The sequence below is a fragment of the Lagenorhynchus albirostris genome, chromosome 18 (genome assembly GCF_949774975.1).
Source record: "Lagenorhynchus albirostris chromosome 18, mLagAlb1.1, whole genome shotgun sequence".
Taxonomy (NCBI): Eukaryota; Metazoa; Chordata; class Mammalia; order Artiodactyla; family Delphinidae; genus Lagenorhynchus; species Lagenorhynchus albirostris.
Genome location: NC_083112.1, coordinates 61623919 through 61639018, shown reverse-complemented (window position 1 = coordinate 61639018; position 15100 = coordinate 61623919). Strand labels below are relative to the sequence as shown.

The window sequence follows — 15100 nt, the reverse complement described above, 5'->3', positions numbered from 1 at the left end:
GCTTTATAAAAATAGAAATGTGACCTACGCTTTGCTACTTACCATGTCCCTCTTTATTTCAGCAGGCTATCCACAGTAGGTTCCTAACCACTTATTAAAAATTGAAAGGCAACAGCTATAAACCCTTAGAAACATGATAGGCAACCCACTTATAGCAGATGTGGATTTTTTTTTTTTAATGTTTGCCTGGAGTTGCTTGAAAACCATCTATTTCTTACATTTCCCCAATTCTGATGGATAGTTGCTTGTACCATACCTGTCCATTTCAGCAGTAATTGAAAACGCAGTTTTAAAGTAAAAAATTCATTCTTGTCACCTTGACAAGCATGGTTTTGTAAGAAAACTATTAGTAGTTGAATATCCTCCACTGTCTCTACTCCTCTTGTGAAATAAGCCGAAAAGATTATCTATTAATACATAGCAAGTTCTTGAGCTTATAAATAACTTCAGGAGTGAAAAATCCCTATTAAAATGCTAATTCCACACACACACACACACACACACACACACACACACACATGCAATTTACAGAAAAAATTTTAACCTAAGCTATTTTGCATAATAATTTTTAATGCCTTAAAATCCTGCTAATATTCAAATGGAAAGGAAATTATTGTACATATAAGTACTCAAGATCAAGTGAAAATGAAAGATTATTTAATATTATGCTAATAGATATGTATTATAATTCCAAAATACGATGGAGGGCATTTTAACTCTTAGTAAAAATATTCTTTTCCTAATGAAAACACTTTTTCATTTGCTTTGTCTTCCGTTTTTTTGGCCGAAACAACAAAAGATAGAAAAACAAGAGAAATCAATCTGATAAATGATATTAGTACCAATAACAAGAACACATACCCCTACTGCTCCTACAAGAGTAGAAGATGTGTAATCTTCACTAGAAAATTGTGTTAATACATCACAGAATTTTGTGGTCATTTGTTCAATTGCTACTCCAGTGTACTAAACTCCGTCTATTTACTTTCTATGTTAAATTTATTACTGTTTCTAACAGGAAAACATGTACCTTTATATTGTCTTGATTTTGTACCTCTTTCAGCTTCCATTCCTTTAGCCTCACAAAACAAAAGCCTAGAAGGAATGGGGTATTGATGCTTGAAGCGTTGGTAGTGTTCTAAATTTACTACAAGGGAACTGAAAAGTAAATGAATTCTTCTCCCACCAAAGTCATGAAAAGACATTTCTAACAGGTCCAAAGCAGCCCTTTGTGATTTAGAGGGAGACTATCAGGCCAGCCTCCAGATAGGGCTGCACAGATCCAGAAGATTACTTATAAGTAATCCCCTTTGGTATGACCTGAATTAAGTGAATAGTTGAAAGTTAGCTGCTCTGGGAACCTTAACTTTCACACTTCTTTCTCAGTTGATAACTTTGGTTGTCTTGCCTGTGTGAACATATACATGCACATAACAATGAAGAGTCTATCTTCCTCATTTTGTATGTGAAGACAAGGAAAGGAAATTCATCTGGTGATTTTTTTGGTTGTTGTTATTTGGTAGTTTTATCATTTGTAATAGTGACCAGTCCAGCAATACCAAAAATGGTTTTTAAACCCACATGATCAAAACAATGTGAATAATTGGTGAGATCTTTTTTGGAAGAACCAGTTCATAGGAGTTAAACCCAGGTAGTTTCTCACCATAACTAACCATATATTTAACCAGTTTCTTTGTAATTTGAACATGAAAACCTAATAAAATTTATCTAATGGCATGATAATATAATAAAATTGCAGAATGTTAGTATTTAGTAGGGCTCACACATCCTGGTTTCACCAAGATACATTTACTGCCCACCATACTAGCTATTTCACACCCTACAGACTATCCCACTTTAAAACTATGAATTCTCAGAACTGATGGTCATTCACTAGTTTTTCACAGAAAAATATCATTTCCATTTAAAGTCATTAGTTAAAAAGAAACAAAAACCCCAAGAATGCATGTCCTGAATAACTAAAAAAAATGGGTTTATTTTCACTTCCAATTCCTCTTGCATTTTTCTGAATTCACTACCATTATTTCTTTATATTCATAGTAATAATTTTCCTTAATTATGTCTCCAAATCCATGCTTCAGAAGTGGTGTTAGAATCATACACTTACAGTCTGTGACTTTCAGTGTCCTCTTGACTTCTCCACTTCCTGATCCCCTGCAACCATCTTCATCATCACAGCCCCCGCTGACCAGTTCAGCCATGTCGCCACCACTGCCCACGTGAAGTTCCCACTTGCTGGGCTTGGGTGACCTACCCTGTAACAGCTAAACATGGATACCAAACACATTTATTAATAGAAAATTCAAATCATTTAAGGATGCTATTCAACAATATGTAGAAATTAGAATTATTTTCTTATGTGGATCCACTATTTTGATGTAGACACCTTACCACATCAAGTATGCAAGAAAGATCAAAAACTACTGAAATAATAATAAATAATGGGCAAGATCTTATAGCTGTAAAGAGCTACAGTCTGCCTATTAGCTCTGTGATACAGCTTTGGAAAGCAAATAAAACCAGGTCTTCTTGCTCATGGATACTTTGGTTAGAGAATCCGCTATTTAAGCAGGGTAAATCAAACTCCAGTACAACACAACCCCCTCTGCAGTGTATTGCCTGATAATATTGTACTGTTTTGTAAACCAACAGCCCAAAATTTCCCAAAAAGAAGAGTGCTATTCTTCCAGAAAAGATTCAGTGAAAGGAATATAGAATTCTGGACATGTACATTTATAGTTTTATTTAAACTTCATGGATTAAATACTTAGACCAATGTACATGGCACAGAACTGAACCGTGGAACAAAAGACTTAGGTTCTACTTCCATTTATATGAATTACTTAAGAAATTTAACCAACTTCTTGTTCTTGGTTCTCAAGTATCTCATTTACTTTTATGAGCAAAATAGATGAACTAGACATTTCCCCCTATAGCATGGGGAAAATAATTTTTTTGAATAATATTGGACATGCCTAAACTCCTTTTCCAAAAGGTGATGTTATGAATAATAGACTATTTCACTTAAAGCTAAGACTGAGTAAAATGATCCAATATGTGACATTTACCCCTCTAAGGCCGTTTTGGAGGACACGTGACCAAGCGTGAGCACTAGAGGGTCCTGCCATATTGTGAATGAAATATATTGCAGCTGAACAGTTAATGGGCATTAAAATTTTCAGGGTGTTTTATGAAAGTATTAGGGTTATTTCTTAGAGATTTTCCAGATAACACTGTTAATTAGCAGACAATAATCAAACACACAACTCGATGGCACTGTATATTGATAAAATAAAGAGCAATCCACCCTCGGTACACGTAAGACAAATATGTTTAGCAAATAAAGAACACTAAGATTAAGCACCTGGACTTTGACAATTGATAAACTTTCAAAATTAAAAATAAAATTAGGTCACGAATTCTGAAATTTATTTTCTTAAAACTTATTTTCCTTGACAAAAATGAAATGTTAAAACAATTTGACAATAATTTAAAAATTCTGATCAGGATTTATTTCTATTGATCAGCATTTCCCAAGTGTTAATAGGTGTTAAGTTTTAAAAGAAGGCTTCTTCCATGGTCAAGTGAATTTGGGATTAAGTTAAACCAAGCTTCTTATTGTGTTTAATGCACAGATATGTATGCTACTTCCTATAGTGGGGTGTGGCAATGGGGAAATACAGATACGTAATAAAGCATATAAAAATTCAAAAATCTGAAAAAGGAAAGGAAAAATAAATGTCATTATATTATAAAAATTATATTTAAATGTTTTATAAATTTTTAATACAATAATACCATTTGTTATTTAACATAATCATAAAGGGCTGGGACTCAGAGGTCCAACATACCAAGAATTAAATCCTGATTCTGACATATATTAATCATATGACATTGGACATTGGGCAAGTCCCTGAATAACTCAGCTCTTTCATAACTAAAATAAAGACAATAATATACCTGGATCATTGTTCTTATTATGAGAAAAATACCTAAATTATACTGCATGGTGTTGCCACATTAAAAATTAATATATTTTGCTAATTATTATCTTTGTTATTACATATTCTATTGCAATATTGCTTAAACACTCAGAACACAATAATTGAAAACTTATTTGATAAAGAATTCAATTACATGATTTACATTAAAATTTTTCAAAGTCGTAGCTTACACGTACAATAAAAGCCAAACTCTCTGATGATGTGTTATTCCTTTTGTCACTGACACTTTTTCCCAACGTTTTCCAATTTCAACTTTATTTCCCCTTTACTTTCCTAAGTATTCTTCCAATATTTTACTGGGACCTCGGTTAGAACAAGAAAGAATCTCACAAACAGCACCAATAATGTATAAGTCACGAAGATCCAGCTCAGTGAATTTGAACTCAGAAACGCAGAAAGAAAGATAGCACATGTAAAACAAAACTTACTGTTTTAGGTAACTGGTTTTGGTTGAAAGCAATTAAATGCATTAATTATCAGAGAATGACTCATTAATTTATATTGACTTGCAAAAATAATAGATGACGCTAGAGAAAAAATATTTTTTTAAAAAATTAATATATTTACTACTTTTATATTCTCCATCACTTCAGTGACACTCCAAGAAACATCTAAGGCACACAAACTCATATTTTTAAGAAATAATACTATATAAAACTATATTTTAATTTAAACTATCTGTGGTGCAGCAGGATTATAAAATGGGCCCCAAGACTTCTTACTCAAATCCCTGGGACTGTGAATATGTCACTGTCACATCCATTGCATTACATGGCAAAAGGAATTTCACGAATGATCAGCTTATCCAAATATATCCACGATCCCATCTGATCCATGCTTCCAGGTCCCCAGTGATCCCATCTCTCTCTGGTAGAGTCAACATCTCCATCTGCATCTCCTCTGCATGAAGATTCTGCTTTAAATGCTCCCTATCTTACTTCTCAATCATCATACATCCACAATAGTTCATTTTCATTCTCACAATTATATTAAAACTTAATTTGTGAAAATTTCCAATAAATTTCTAATCAACAAAAACAATGAGCTTTTTGCAGTTAGACCCTTATTCAAAATGCCACTTCTTTGGGACTAAACTATTCTGATTTCTCCTTAGTTTGATCATCTTTCTCCTCACTTCCAAAACAGTAAAAATGTTTCAGTTAATAATGTAAATCCCCTGTTCTTTCTTTTTAGTCTCTTTCTGGGAACCCATCGTAACAGATTGTGCTCTCACCTGTATACAGAGCACACTCAAGTCTTTATTTGCAGCCGTTGTTACTCTTTAGCTCACCAGTAAGCAGCAGTTAGATATAAAATATATTCTACTACTTTGCATCTTAAAATAGAACAACTCATCTCCACTATTCAGGTATCATTACAACTTATCTCCCCAACTCCCTCATTGTGGGGGGACATTGGTCTCTCCTGCCTACTACCAGCATATTATTTTCCTCAAATCAGTATTTTCACCATGTCATTTCTCTGCCTTAGTGCTTTTTGTGACTCTATACTGGTTTCAACATGTATCCAGCAGAGAAATATCAGTCTGGATAGATGAGTCACAGAAAGAAGTCCTGGGATGAAATGTTTGGGAAATTCATCCTATGTCTCCTTCTTGAGATCTAGGAACTAAAGGCTCATGGGGAATCTTACAGTAAGTAATCTGTTTAGTTGAGATTCACCTTGCATTTTCCAAATTAACATAAGCAAATTAGCCCCTCCCCTCACACAACCATTGACATACTTTGGAAATAAGTCCATAATGAAAAGTTCAAATTTAGCCTCCAGTCAAGGTCCCATAAAATATACTGATTTAAAACAAATTATATCTAAAGCAGCACCCCCCAGCACCCAAATTCCACTGCAGAGCAATTTGGTTTTCTCACAGAAATTGTGTGAATTTATATGTTTATAATTTTGCGTAGGCTTGTTTTATGTTCTCTTCATCATTATAAACAATATGACATGATATCACTAACTTAATTCTGTCTTTGAAGGAGGGAACCCATATCAGAGTAAAAATGTCTCCCTTCATCCTCATCCTGCCTTGGCTCTGAGTTTGTCCATATGTAAAGAGGATGGCACTTTGAACACTTCAACCGATCCCCCTGTCATGGAGGGTAAAGAGTTGATCAATACATACATATTTACAGAAATATTACAGCATAGGAAAGGGCATGATTTTGAGTCCCAGCCACACATTAATTGTGTGCCTTTAAGCAAATCACTTAAGCCCATTAAAGCTCATTTTATTCTATTGAATAATAATCCAAAGGAAAGCACTTTATATACTATAAAGCACTGCACTCATTTACAGTGTTCTGTGCAAAACACCACATCCATAAAATTGAGAAGCCTACAAAGTAAGGACAGAGTAGGAAAAAAATTCAACAACTTTTAGAGTGTTCCTTTTTTCCTCAGCACCATGCAATTTGTGCAGTCAGCTGATTAGCTGAAAATAGTTTTGATGACTGATGCTTCCTGCTTATGTTTAATTGGTTTAGGAAGCTCATTAGGGATGCTATCTCAGAGGATGAATTTGGTGGGTAGAATATCTGATGACTCTGAGGCAAATGTATTTCTTTCAGCTGGTGAATTAATCTCTCAACAGACTCAATTTGCCTTTTACTAACTGTCTGGCAATATCCCATGGTTGCAATAGCCTTTCAAACACTTAGAATAAAATCTTGCTATAGATGGCTTACATACACATGTTTGCTGTGAAAGAGAAACACATTCATCACATGCAACAATCTTCACACATGAGAGCAATGGAATGTGCTTCAAAGTCTGACATATAATGATACATCTCTAAAATATTCCCTCCATCCGTTTCCAATCATTTACACAGATATACAAAAAGTAAATATGTGTTTAGAACATATTAGTCATCATATGTTCTAGTCATCTATTCAAACACAGACATGGTAAAAGATTCTGTTTTACAATTTTGTGTTATTGATGGGTATATATGTTGGGTGGTAAAAATTCAAATGTTGACAGAAAATTTCAAATCAGAAAAATGAAGGCGTAGAAAAAACTGTCCTTTCATTTCATCATTAATAAAATATCTCTAAAGAATATATCTTAAGTATAGAACAAAAAATTCTCTATGTATAAATACATGTTAATATATACATATATATGAATTTAATTTCGTTATAAACAAATTGGTATCTGTACTTTCATACAATTCAAGTAAAACCCATAAAGAAATGTATGGGAAATAGGAAAACAACAGAAGCTTATAACATTTAAAAATTGGAACTCTGATTCAAAATTCCTTATGACGTATTTTTTAAATTTATCTTTGTAATAACATATTTAGATTAGACCTTTTTTATAAAAAAACCTCTTTATATAACTGCTCCCATTTTTTTCTTGCAATTTAACTTCCCTTTCCTCAAACCTCCAATTCTGTTCCCATCTATACCCCAACCCACTCCCTATTTTCACCTTCATCACTTAAACTTTTTCATCTTTTAAATGTTTTTCTTATAGTAAACTTTTCCACTCTCTTTCAGACTTAGAAAATATTTTATCCACATAACCTAAATACCACGAATCTCCAGATTATATTAAAGATTATATTTTCAAAAGCAGTTAAACCTTTATAGGCTATTCTACCTAAAAAGCCAAACACATTTTACAATATGTCATGTTATGTTAAGTTGACCAGACACGGAAGTCATTTCTGTCGGATTTCTTGTCAGTGTTTGCTTTAACTTTGAGCTTTCTGATCTCAGCTTCCGTTGTGCTGGTAATTTGAAAGGTCACTGTTCAGTGACATTTGGTTTATGCAATGCAGTCTGGTAATTTATAAAAGTCTTATGATTTTGTAAATAGAATACTGAACTTAGGAAAGGCTTACTACATTCATTCTCTGGTCTCTTAAACTGCAAAGAAGTCATCTGTTCTTTTTCCCCTAAGAAAATTCTGTATACCTCCCTTCCACTATGCCTGAACCTTACCTCCAACTCAAAATGTGGCCAGTTCCATTTTCTGAGCTGCCATAACAAAAGTGACCAGATAAGATTTATAATTAATGTGTGCCTTAGTCCAAACTCTAAACTAGACCTCACAGGATAGTTAAAACTAAAAGCTGGTGAGTTAAGTGCAGGAATAAAAGGAAACAGGGACATAACCTCAAATAAGACTCAGGAAAATTTTTGGCCCTAAAAAGGAAGTGTGCATGCCAAACATTATCAATTATCAAATGGCTTTTGTGAAATGTCTATGTCAAAACACTCCAAGGACCCAAAATAAACTGGTGAAAAAACAAAACAACCTTTCTTATGAGACAACCCCAGAGTTACTGTTGGAGACGTCTATGAAAACATCCATGCCAAGTCAGCTGGACAGGTCCAGGAGAGCATAAGAGGAGTAGGGGAAGATACAAGGACATTTGGGGAGGTAAGTAATGTAAAATGACCCTGAAGCAGGAGGAGAGGAAGGGGAGAAGAAAAGTGGAGGTTATAAGTAAACTAAAAGCCCACAACCTGTTCAGTGGAATAACTAGATGTGCAATGAGAAATCCCGAGTCAAACATTTTATTATGGGGTGACATGATGTATAACAATTATACCACTGAAAATTTTTTAAAGTGTGAAAATTATTTTCTTGATGCCACTACTTCAAAGCTAATTTCTTAATTTTCTAGATCACTGCATGTTCACCAACACACGCACACACACGCACACAAAATCACATATACATAATGTCACCCACCAATATTATAGGACAGAAACCATCATCCAGGTTTCTAGCTGACGCAGGTTCATCTATGATTGAAATTAAAGGGCATTCTAAACAAGAATGATCAGATATTAAATAATTTAATTATTTTGCATTCCTGAGGTACAGAATAAATTTATATTGTTCATGGTGTGGTTTACATTGTGAAGTCATTTTCTTAACATGTCAAAGCCTGTATCTCTTTAACTAGGTCTTCGTATGCATGGGGAGGATTTAAATATCCACCAAAATGATACAGACTCACATGGAAATTTGCCTCAGATGTGCAGTTACTTGTGCCCTGGATCACTTCAGGAAACTGCCTCTGCCTGGTATAGGTGTCACAGCAATTCAAGGTACAAGTAACTTACTGTTAAGAACACGTTTAACTAGTTGCCTAGTTATCCTATACCATCTTCCTGACATTACAGAGCCCAGCAAATGAAGTTCTAAAATCAAGGATAGACCAAAACTGAACATCTACTGCTTCTGAGAAAAATAAGTGAAAGCATTCCAAAGCATAGAGGGATTGATTGAAGATGAATTCAACACAACTCAATATCATCTAGTGAATCAGGCTTCTATTCACCACACTCTACCATATCATAAAGGTAGTTTTACATGCATTTCCTAGTTAATGGCATAGATAGTATTAACTTTACATGTGTTAGCAGGTCAATGGTTTTCTTCCCTCAACCTACCTGCTAAATGTTCCCTCACCTGGTTTAGTCATAAAGAACAGAACTGTCGGTACCAGCATCTTAGTTATCTGCTCTGACAGGAAGACCAGGTCATTTTTACATGGTATACAAAAATCAGCCCTTTCCATCATTAACCTAGATTCTTCCTTAACACTTCTTTTTTATTGCCTTAATGTGTTTCTGACAAGACTAGAAGATTTATATCATTCAATACGTGTTTTATTCATAGTCCTTTAATCATTTATCTGCATAAGACTGATGTCATAGAAAGAAAATAAAAAAGAAAGAAAGAAAAGGAAGGAGGAAAGAAGGATGATGTTAATCACGATGTGTTGCCAATGTAAGGGCTCCCTGATTAGACAAGATTTTTATTTGTTAATTCATCACAATTTCCATTACCTTTTTCAAAGAACTGTGGAGGATTGCAAATCCATTTAAAACCTGGTTTTGGTAACCAATCTAGATTCCCTTCGTTGGCCAGCTGTGCAGAATTCATTCTCCAACGTTCTATTAAAACATTCTAGGGGGCTTCCCTGGTGGCGCAGTGGTTGAGAGTCCGCCTGCCAATGCAGGGGACATGGGTTCGTGCCCCGGTCCGGGAAGATCCCACATGCCACAGAGCGGCTGGGCCCGTGAGCCATGGCCGCTAAGCCTGCGCGTCCGGAGCCTGTGCTCCACAACGGGAGCGGCCACGACAGTGAGAGGCCCGCGTACCGCCAAAAAAAAAATTCTAGGAAAGATTCCCCTAAAGTTTCCCAGTCTATGAAAGGTTTACTTCCAAAAGGAACTCATTCTGATCCCATTTAGTATGACACCCTTGTGTATACCAGATGGTTACGAGAGTTCTATCTTCATAAATGTCATTCTGGTTTTCACCTTTGCAATGAAGTTCCCTTAATCTAGCTTTCTTTACATAAACTATAAAAATATGGACAGAGATATACCAAGAGAGGATTAAGGGAATGTGATTTTACTAATATTCTAGAAGTAATTTGAGAAAAATTGTTTGAGGCTGTGGTTGTCTTGGGGAGGGAGTAGGTGGGTATTCTAGGCCAAATTCCCTTAACTATTTACATGCGTGAACTTAAATCATTTAATCTTGCTGAGCCTAAATGTTTCAGCTGAAAAATGAAGAGGGTGAAAGATCCTAAATGTGTCTTTAAACTCCAGAGTTTTCAATTCTAACATGTTTCAAGCCATTCTAACATTTGGTTTAGAAATAGGTCTTACATCATCAAGGCTTATTGTAGTCCTCCTTGATATTCATTTCAGTTCTATTCTTGCACTCCTTTTTCTGCTAGATTTAATTTTTTTAAAAAAAGTATACATCTACTATGGGTTAAATTGTGTTTCTGCAAAAATATATGTTGAAGCCCAAACCCCTAGTACCTCAGAATGTGACCTTATTTGTAAATAGGATCTTCACAGAGGTAATCAAGGTAAAATGAGGTAATTTGGGTGGGCCCTAATCTAATATGATTAGTGTCCTTATAAAAAGGGGAAATTTGAACACAGAGACAGACATGTTCAGAAGGAAGGCTGTATGAAGAGAGAAGGAGAATTCCATGAAGGTGAAGGATTAGACTGATACACCTACAAGCCAAGGCATATGAAGGATTTCCAGCAAACCACTGGCAGCTAGGAGAGAAGCCATATAACAGATAACCCTCACAGCCCTCAGAAGGAACCAACCTTGCTGACATCTGGAATTCAGATTTCTCATCTCTAGAACTGTGACGCACTCATTTTTTTTTATGCCACCCATTCTGTGGTACCTTATTACCACAGTCCTAACAACTGAACACAAAATTACATACTAAAAAGTGCATAAATGATAAATGTACAACTCCAAGAATGTTTCAACCTGACCTCAGCCATGTGACCACCATAATCACGACACAAAACACTACCATCATCCCAGAAGCCTCTTTTATGCCTCAGTCATTTTCTTCTCCCAAAGATAACACAAGTTTGACTTCCTTCACCACAGATTCACCTTTTTTCTGAGGAACTTTATATGAACTTAAGCACAGTCTGTGACACTATAGGTGTAGCAGCAGTTTATTCATTTAATTGCTGTATTTTATTCTACTGTATCAGTGAAATATACCTTTTCATTCTTCTGTTGGTGGGCAATCCTACAGTTTTGTGTGTCTGGACATAAAAAAAGCATTGGTATGAAAAAATTTTGAATGTATTTTGGTATAAAGAGCCAGTCATATCTGCTGGTTATATACCTAAATGTGTAATCATTACGCCATAGAGGTAGGTATCTGTTAAAGCAAACTACCTTTATTTATTTTTCTCCTTCTTAATATTAATGTATAATTTACTCATAATAGAGTGTATAGCTCTTAAATATACAGCTCAATGAGTTCCCCCATAGGTCCACACACAAAAATTCAACTCAGATTAAAAATATATCACAAGGACCCAAGAAATCTCATTGTCATCAGAGTCAATAACTGCAATCAAAAGATAACTCCTATTCTGACCTCAGTTCACCTAGATTCATTTTGCCTGTTAATGAACTTCACAGAAATAGTGTCATGCAGTATATAACCTGTTGCATATGGCTGTTTTTATTCAACATTATGTTTTAAACATTCATCACATTCTTATATGTACCAATAGTTCATTCTTTATTATTGTGCAGGGGAGGAAAAATATCATTTCCTTCTAACTTCTCAGCTACAGCCCCTGTAACAAAAAACAGATTAACAACAACAACAAAAAAAAAACAGATTAACAACAGAAAAACATACAAATTTTTTTAATAGAAGTTTTACATGACACAGTAGCCTTCGTTAGGAAGATGCGGTTAAAGCTGAGCATTTTTACACTAGGTTTGATGAGGACTGGAAAATAGTGATAGGACAAAAAGAGAGAAAATTCGATAGGACAAAAAAGGAAATGGGGTAAATGTAGTAAACTGGGGAAAATAGCAAGGCTGGGGCATTCAGACTCCCCTTGGCATCCCTCACTCCTATTTGGAGAGAAGGATGCTCCTTTCCTGGGGTACAAGGAGGGAACCTCTCATATGAGGGTTTTATGACCTGCTTTACGGAAAGGTCAGAAAATACTTCCTGTACCTGACGTATCTCAAATTTCTTTCTGCCAGGGTGACATAGTTTTGGTAGTGTATCCTGAATCCTATCAATTGCAATATAGGTGTTCCATTTTACTAATTAGCAGCAATTTATTGATTTATGTCGATGTAATTGGACAATTCATCTGCTTCTAATTTGGGGCTATGATAAATAATGTTGATCAAATATTCTTGTGCATGTCTTTTGATGGATTTAAGCATTCATTGATCTTGAGTATATATCCAGGAGTGGAATTGTTGGGTCATAGGGTATATAAATATTTAGCCTTAGTAGACATTTCCAAACAGCTTTTCAATACAGTTGCTCAGATTTACATTCCTACCAGTAATATATGAGAGTCGCAGTTATTTCACGACTTCTGCAACACTTGGTATTATTGGTCATTTTAATCTTAGGTATTCTGTGGGAGTGCAGTGGTATTTTAGCGTCATTTTAATTTGCATTTTACCAATGATTAATGATTTTCATATGATTTGGTTTTTTTGGTATCCTCTAATATAAAGTGTGTTTTCAAGTCACTTGACCATGGGAAAAAAATAGATTATCTGTATTTTTCTAATTGATTTCTAAGAGTTCTTTACAAATTTTGGATATGACTCTTTTGTTTTCATACTGTACTATTTCATTATTTTTTATTTTCCCTTTCTTTCCACTTTTGGATGAATCATTTATTTTAATTTTTTCAGCTTATTAGAATACCTGTTACACCTTTTTGAATACCCGAGTACTGTAATTATAATATTTATAATATATTATTACAGACTTATTACACCTCAAATAGTATTTTAACCACTTCTCCAACAATGAAAAAACCTTAAAACTGTTCAACATTATTTAGTCACTCTCATTCTTTGTTGTCATACATTTTATTTCAACATATATTATAAATTCCAAAACACATAGTTATTACATTTACGCCTACTACTCATACCTATTTCATGGTAAATATTCCCTATAAGAAAAAAAGTTCCTTTTGTTTTAATATTTTTGTTAGATTTTGGCATCAATATTTGCTGCCTTCCCACAACAAATTGGGAAGTGTTCTGTTTTTTTGTTTTTTTCTTTTTTGCGTACATTTTCTGAAAGTGCTTGTGTAAGATTCGTCTTATTTACTCCTTAAGTTTTTGGAAGAATTTACCAGATAATCCATCTGTCCTGCGATTTTTTGTGTGTGAGAAATGTGTTAATTATAGAAATAGTTTCCATAATAGATTCAGAGCTCACTGAGATTATAAAATTTTCTTCTTTTGCCAATATTTTAAGGTTGTTTTTCGATGAACTTCATTGCTTCCTCTAGTTTCATGCTTCTGTATGGAGTAACTTTTATTTAGCCTGAAGAACTGAAGTATTTCTTATAGCTCAGGTCTGCTAGTCAAACATTCACTCAATATTTATTTGTCTAAATATATTTTATCATGCCTCATTTTTATGTACATTTTCATTGGTTATGGAATTTTAGATGGGCATAATTTCACCCTGAGCATGCTAAAGATGTCATCCCACTGTCTTTAGTTTTTGTAGTTTTGTTGAAAATCTTATTTTTACTGTTTTACTTGCTGTTAAGACTTTCCTTTGTCTTACTTCAAGAGTTTGACTATAGTCTGCCAGTTGGACTATAGCTTTCTTTGTATCATGTTGCTTACATTTTGTTGATCTTTGTAAAAGTGGGTTGATATCCTTTATGGCTTTACAAAATTCTTGATCAATTGCTCTTCAAATATTGCTTCTTTCCTATTCTGTCTCACTTGTCTTTGCTGGTCTCCAATTACAGGTATATTAGGTATATTTTGGGTATATACCAATATATTGACTGTGACCCATGTCTCTTATGCTTTGTTTGGCTTTATCCAATCTCTTTGCTTCAGTTTAGATTCTGTGTGTGGCTCTTTCTTCAGGCTCCTTTCTTGTGTTTTATTGTATTTACCCTGATTTAAACTGTTCAGTTAAGTTCAATTATTGTGCTTTTCACATTAGAACGTGAATTCAATTCTATATGAATTTCTACATATGTTTTCAAATTCCTTGCTAAATTTTTTTCATATTGTCCATTAACCTTTATTTTATTGTCATATTAGCAATAGTGCTTCTGAATTTTTGTCAGATGAATTCAGAACTGCATCATCTATGGATCTGTGCCTATTGTCTGGTTTGTGTGTGTGGGTATGTGTTAACCTGCCATTTCACATATCTAGGCATTTTTTTGGTTTCATGTTGGACATTGTATATAAAAGAATGATGACCCACAGCCAACATCATTCTCAACGGTGAAAAACTGAAACCATTTCCTCTAAGATCAGGAACAAGACAAAGTTGTCCACTGTCACCACTATTATTCAACATAGTTTTGGAAGTGTTAGCCATCAGAGAAGAAAAAGAAATAAAAGGAATCCAAATTGGAAAAGAAGAAGTAAAGCTGTCACTGTTTGCAGGTGGCATGATACTATATAGAGAGAATCCTAAAGATGCTACCAGAAAACTACTAGAGCTAATCAATGAATTTGGTAAAGTAGCAGGATACAAAATTAATGCA

At 34.4% G+C, this 15100-nt stretch overlaps 1 protein-coding gene across 1 annotated transcript in view; it reads right to left on the bottom strand.

The window, feature by feature from the left end:
* Positions 1 to 15100, bottom strand: part of GPC5 (glypican 5) — a 1366876-nt gene that overhangs the window by 718820 nt on the left and 632956 nt on the right. Inside the window, exon 7 of the mRNA XM_060129314.1 lies at positions 2129 to 2285. Coding sequence (XP_059985297.1) covers positions 2129 to 2285 — 157 coding nt within the window. The remainder of the gene's footprint in view (positions 1 to 2128; positions 2286 to 15100) is intronic.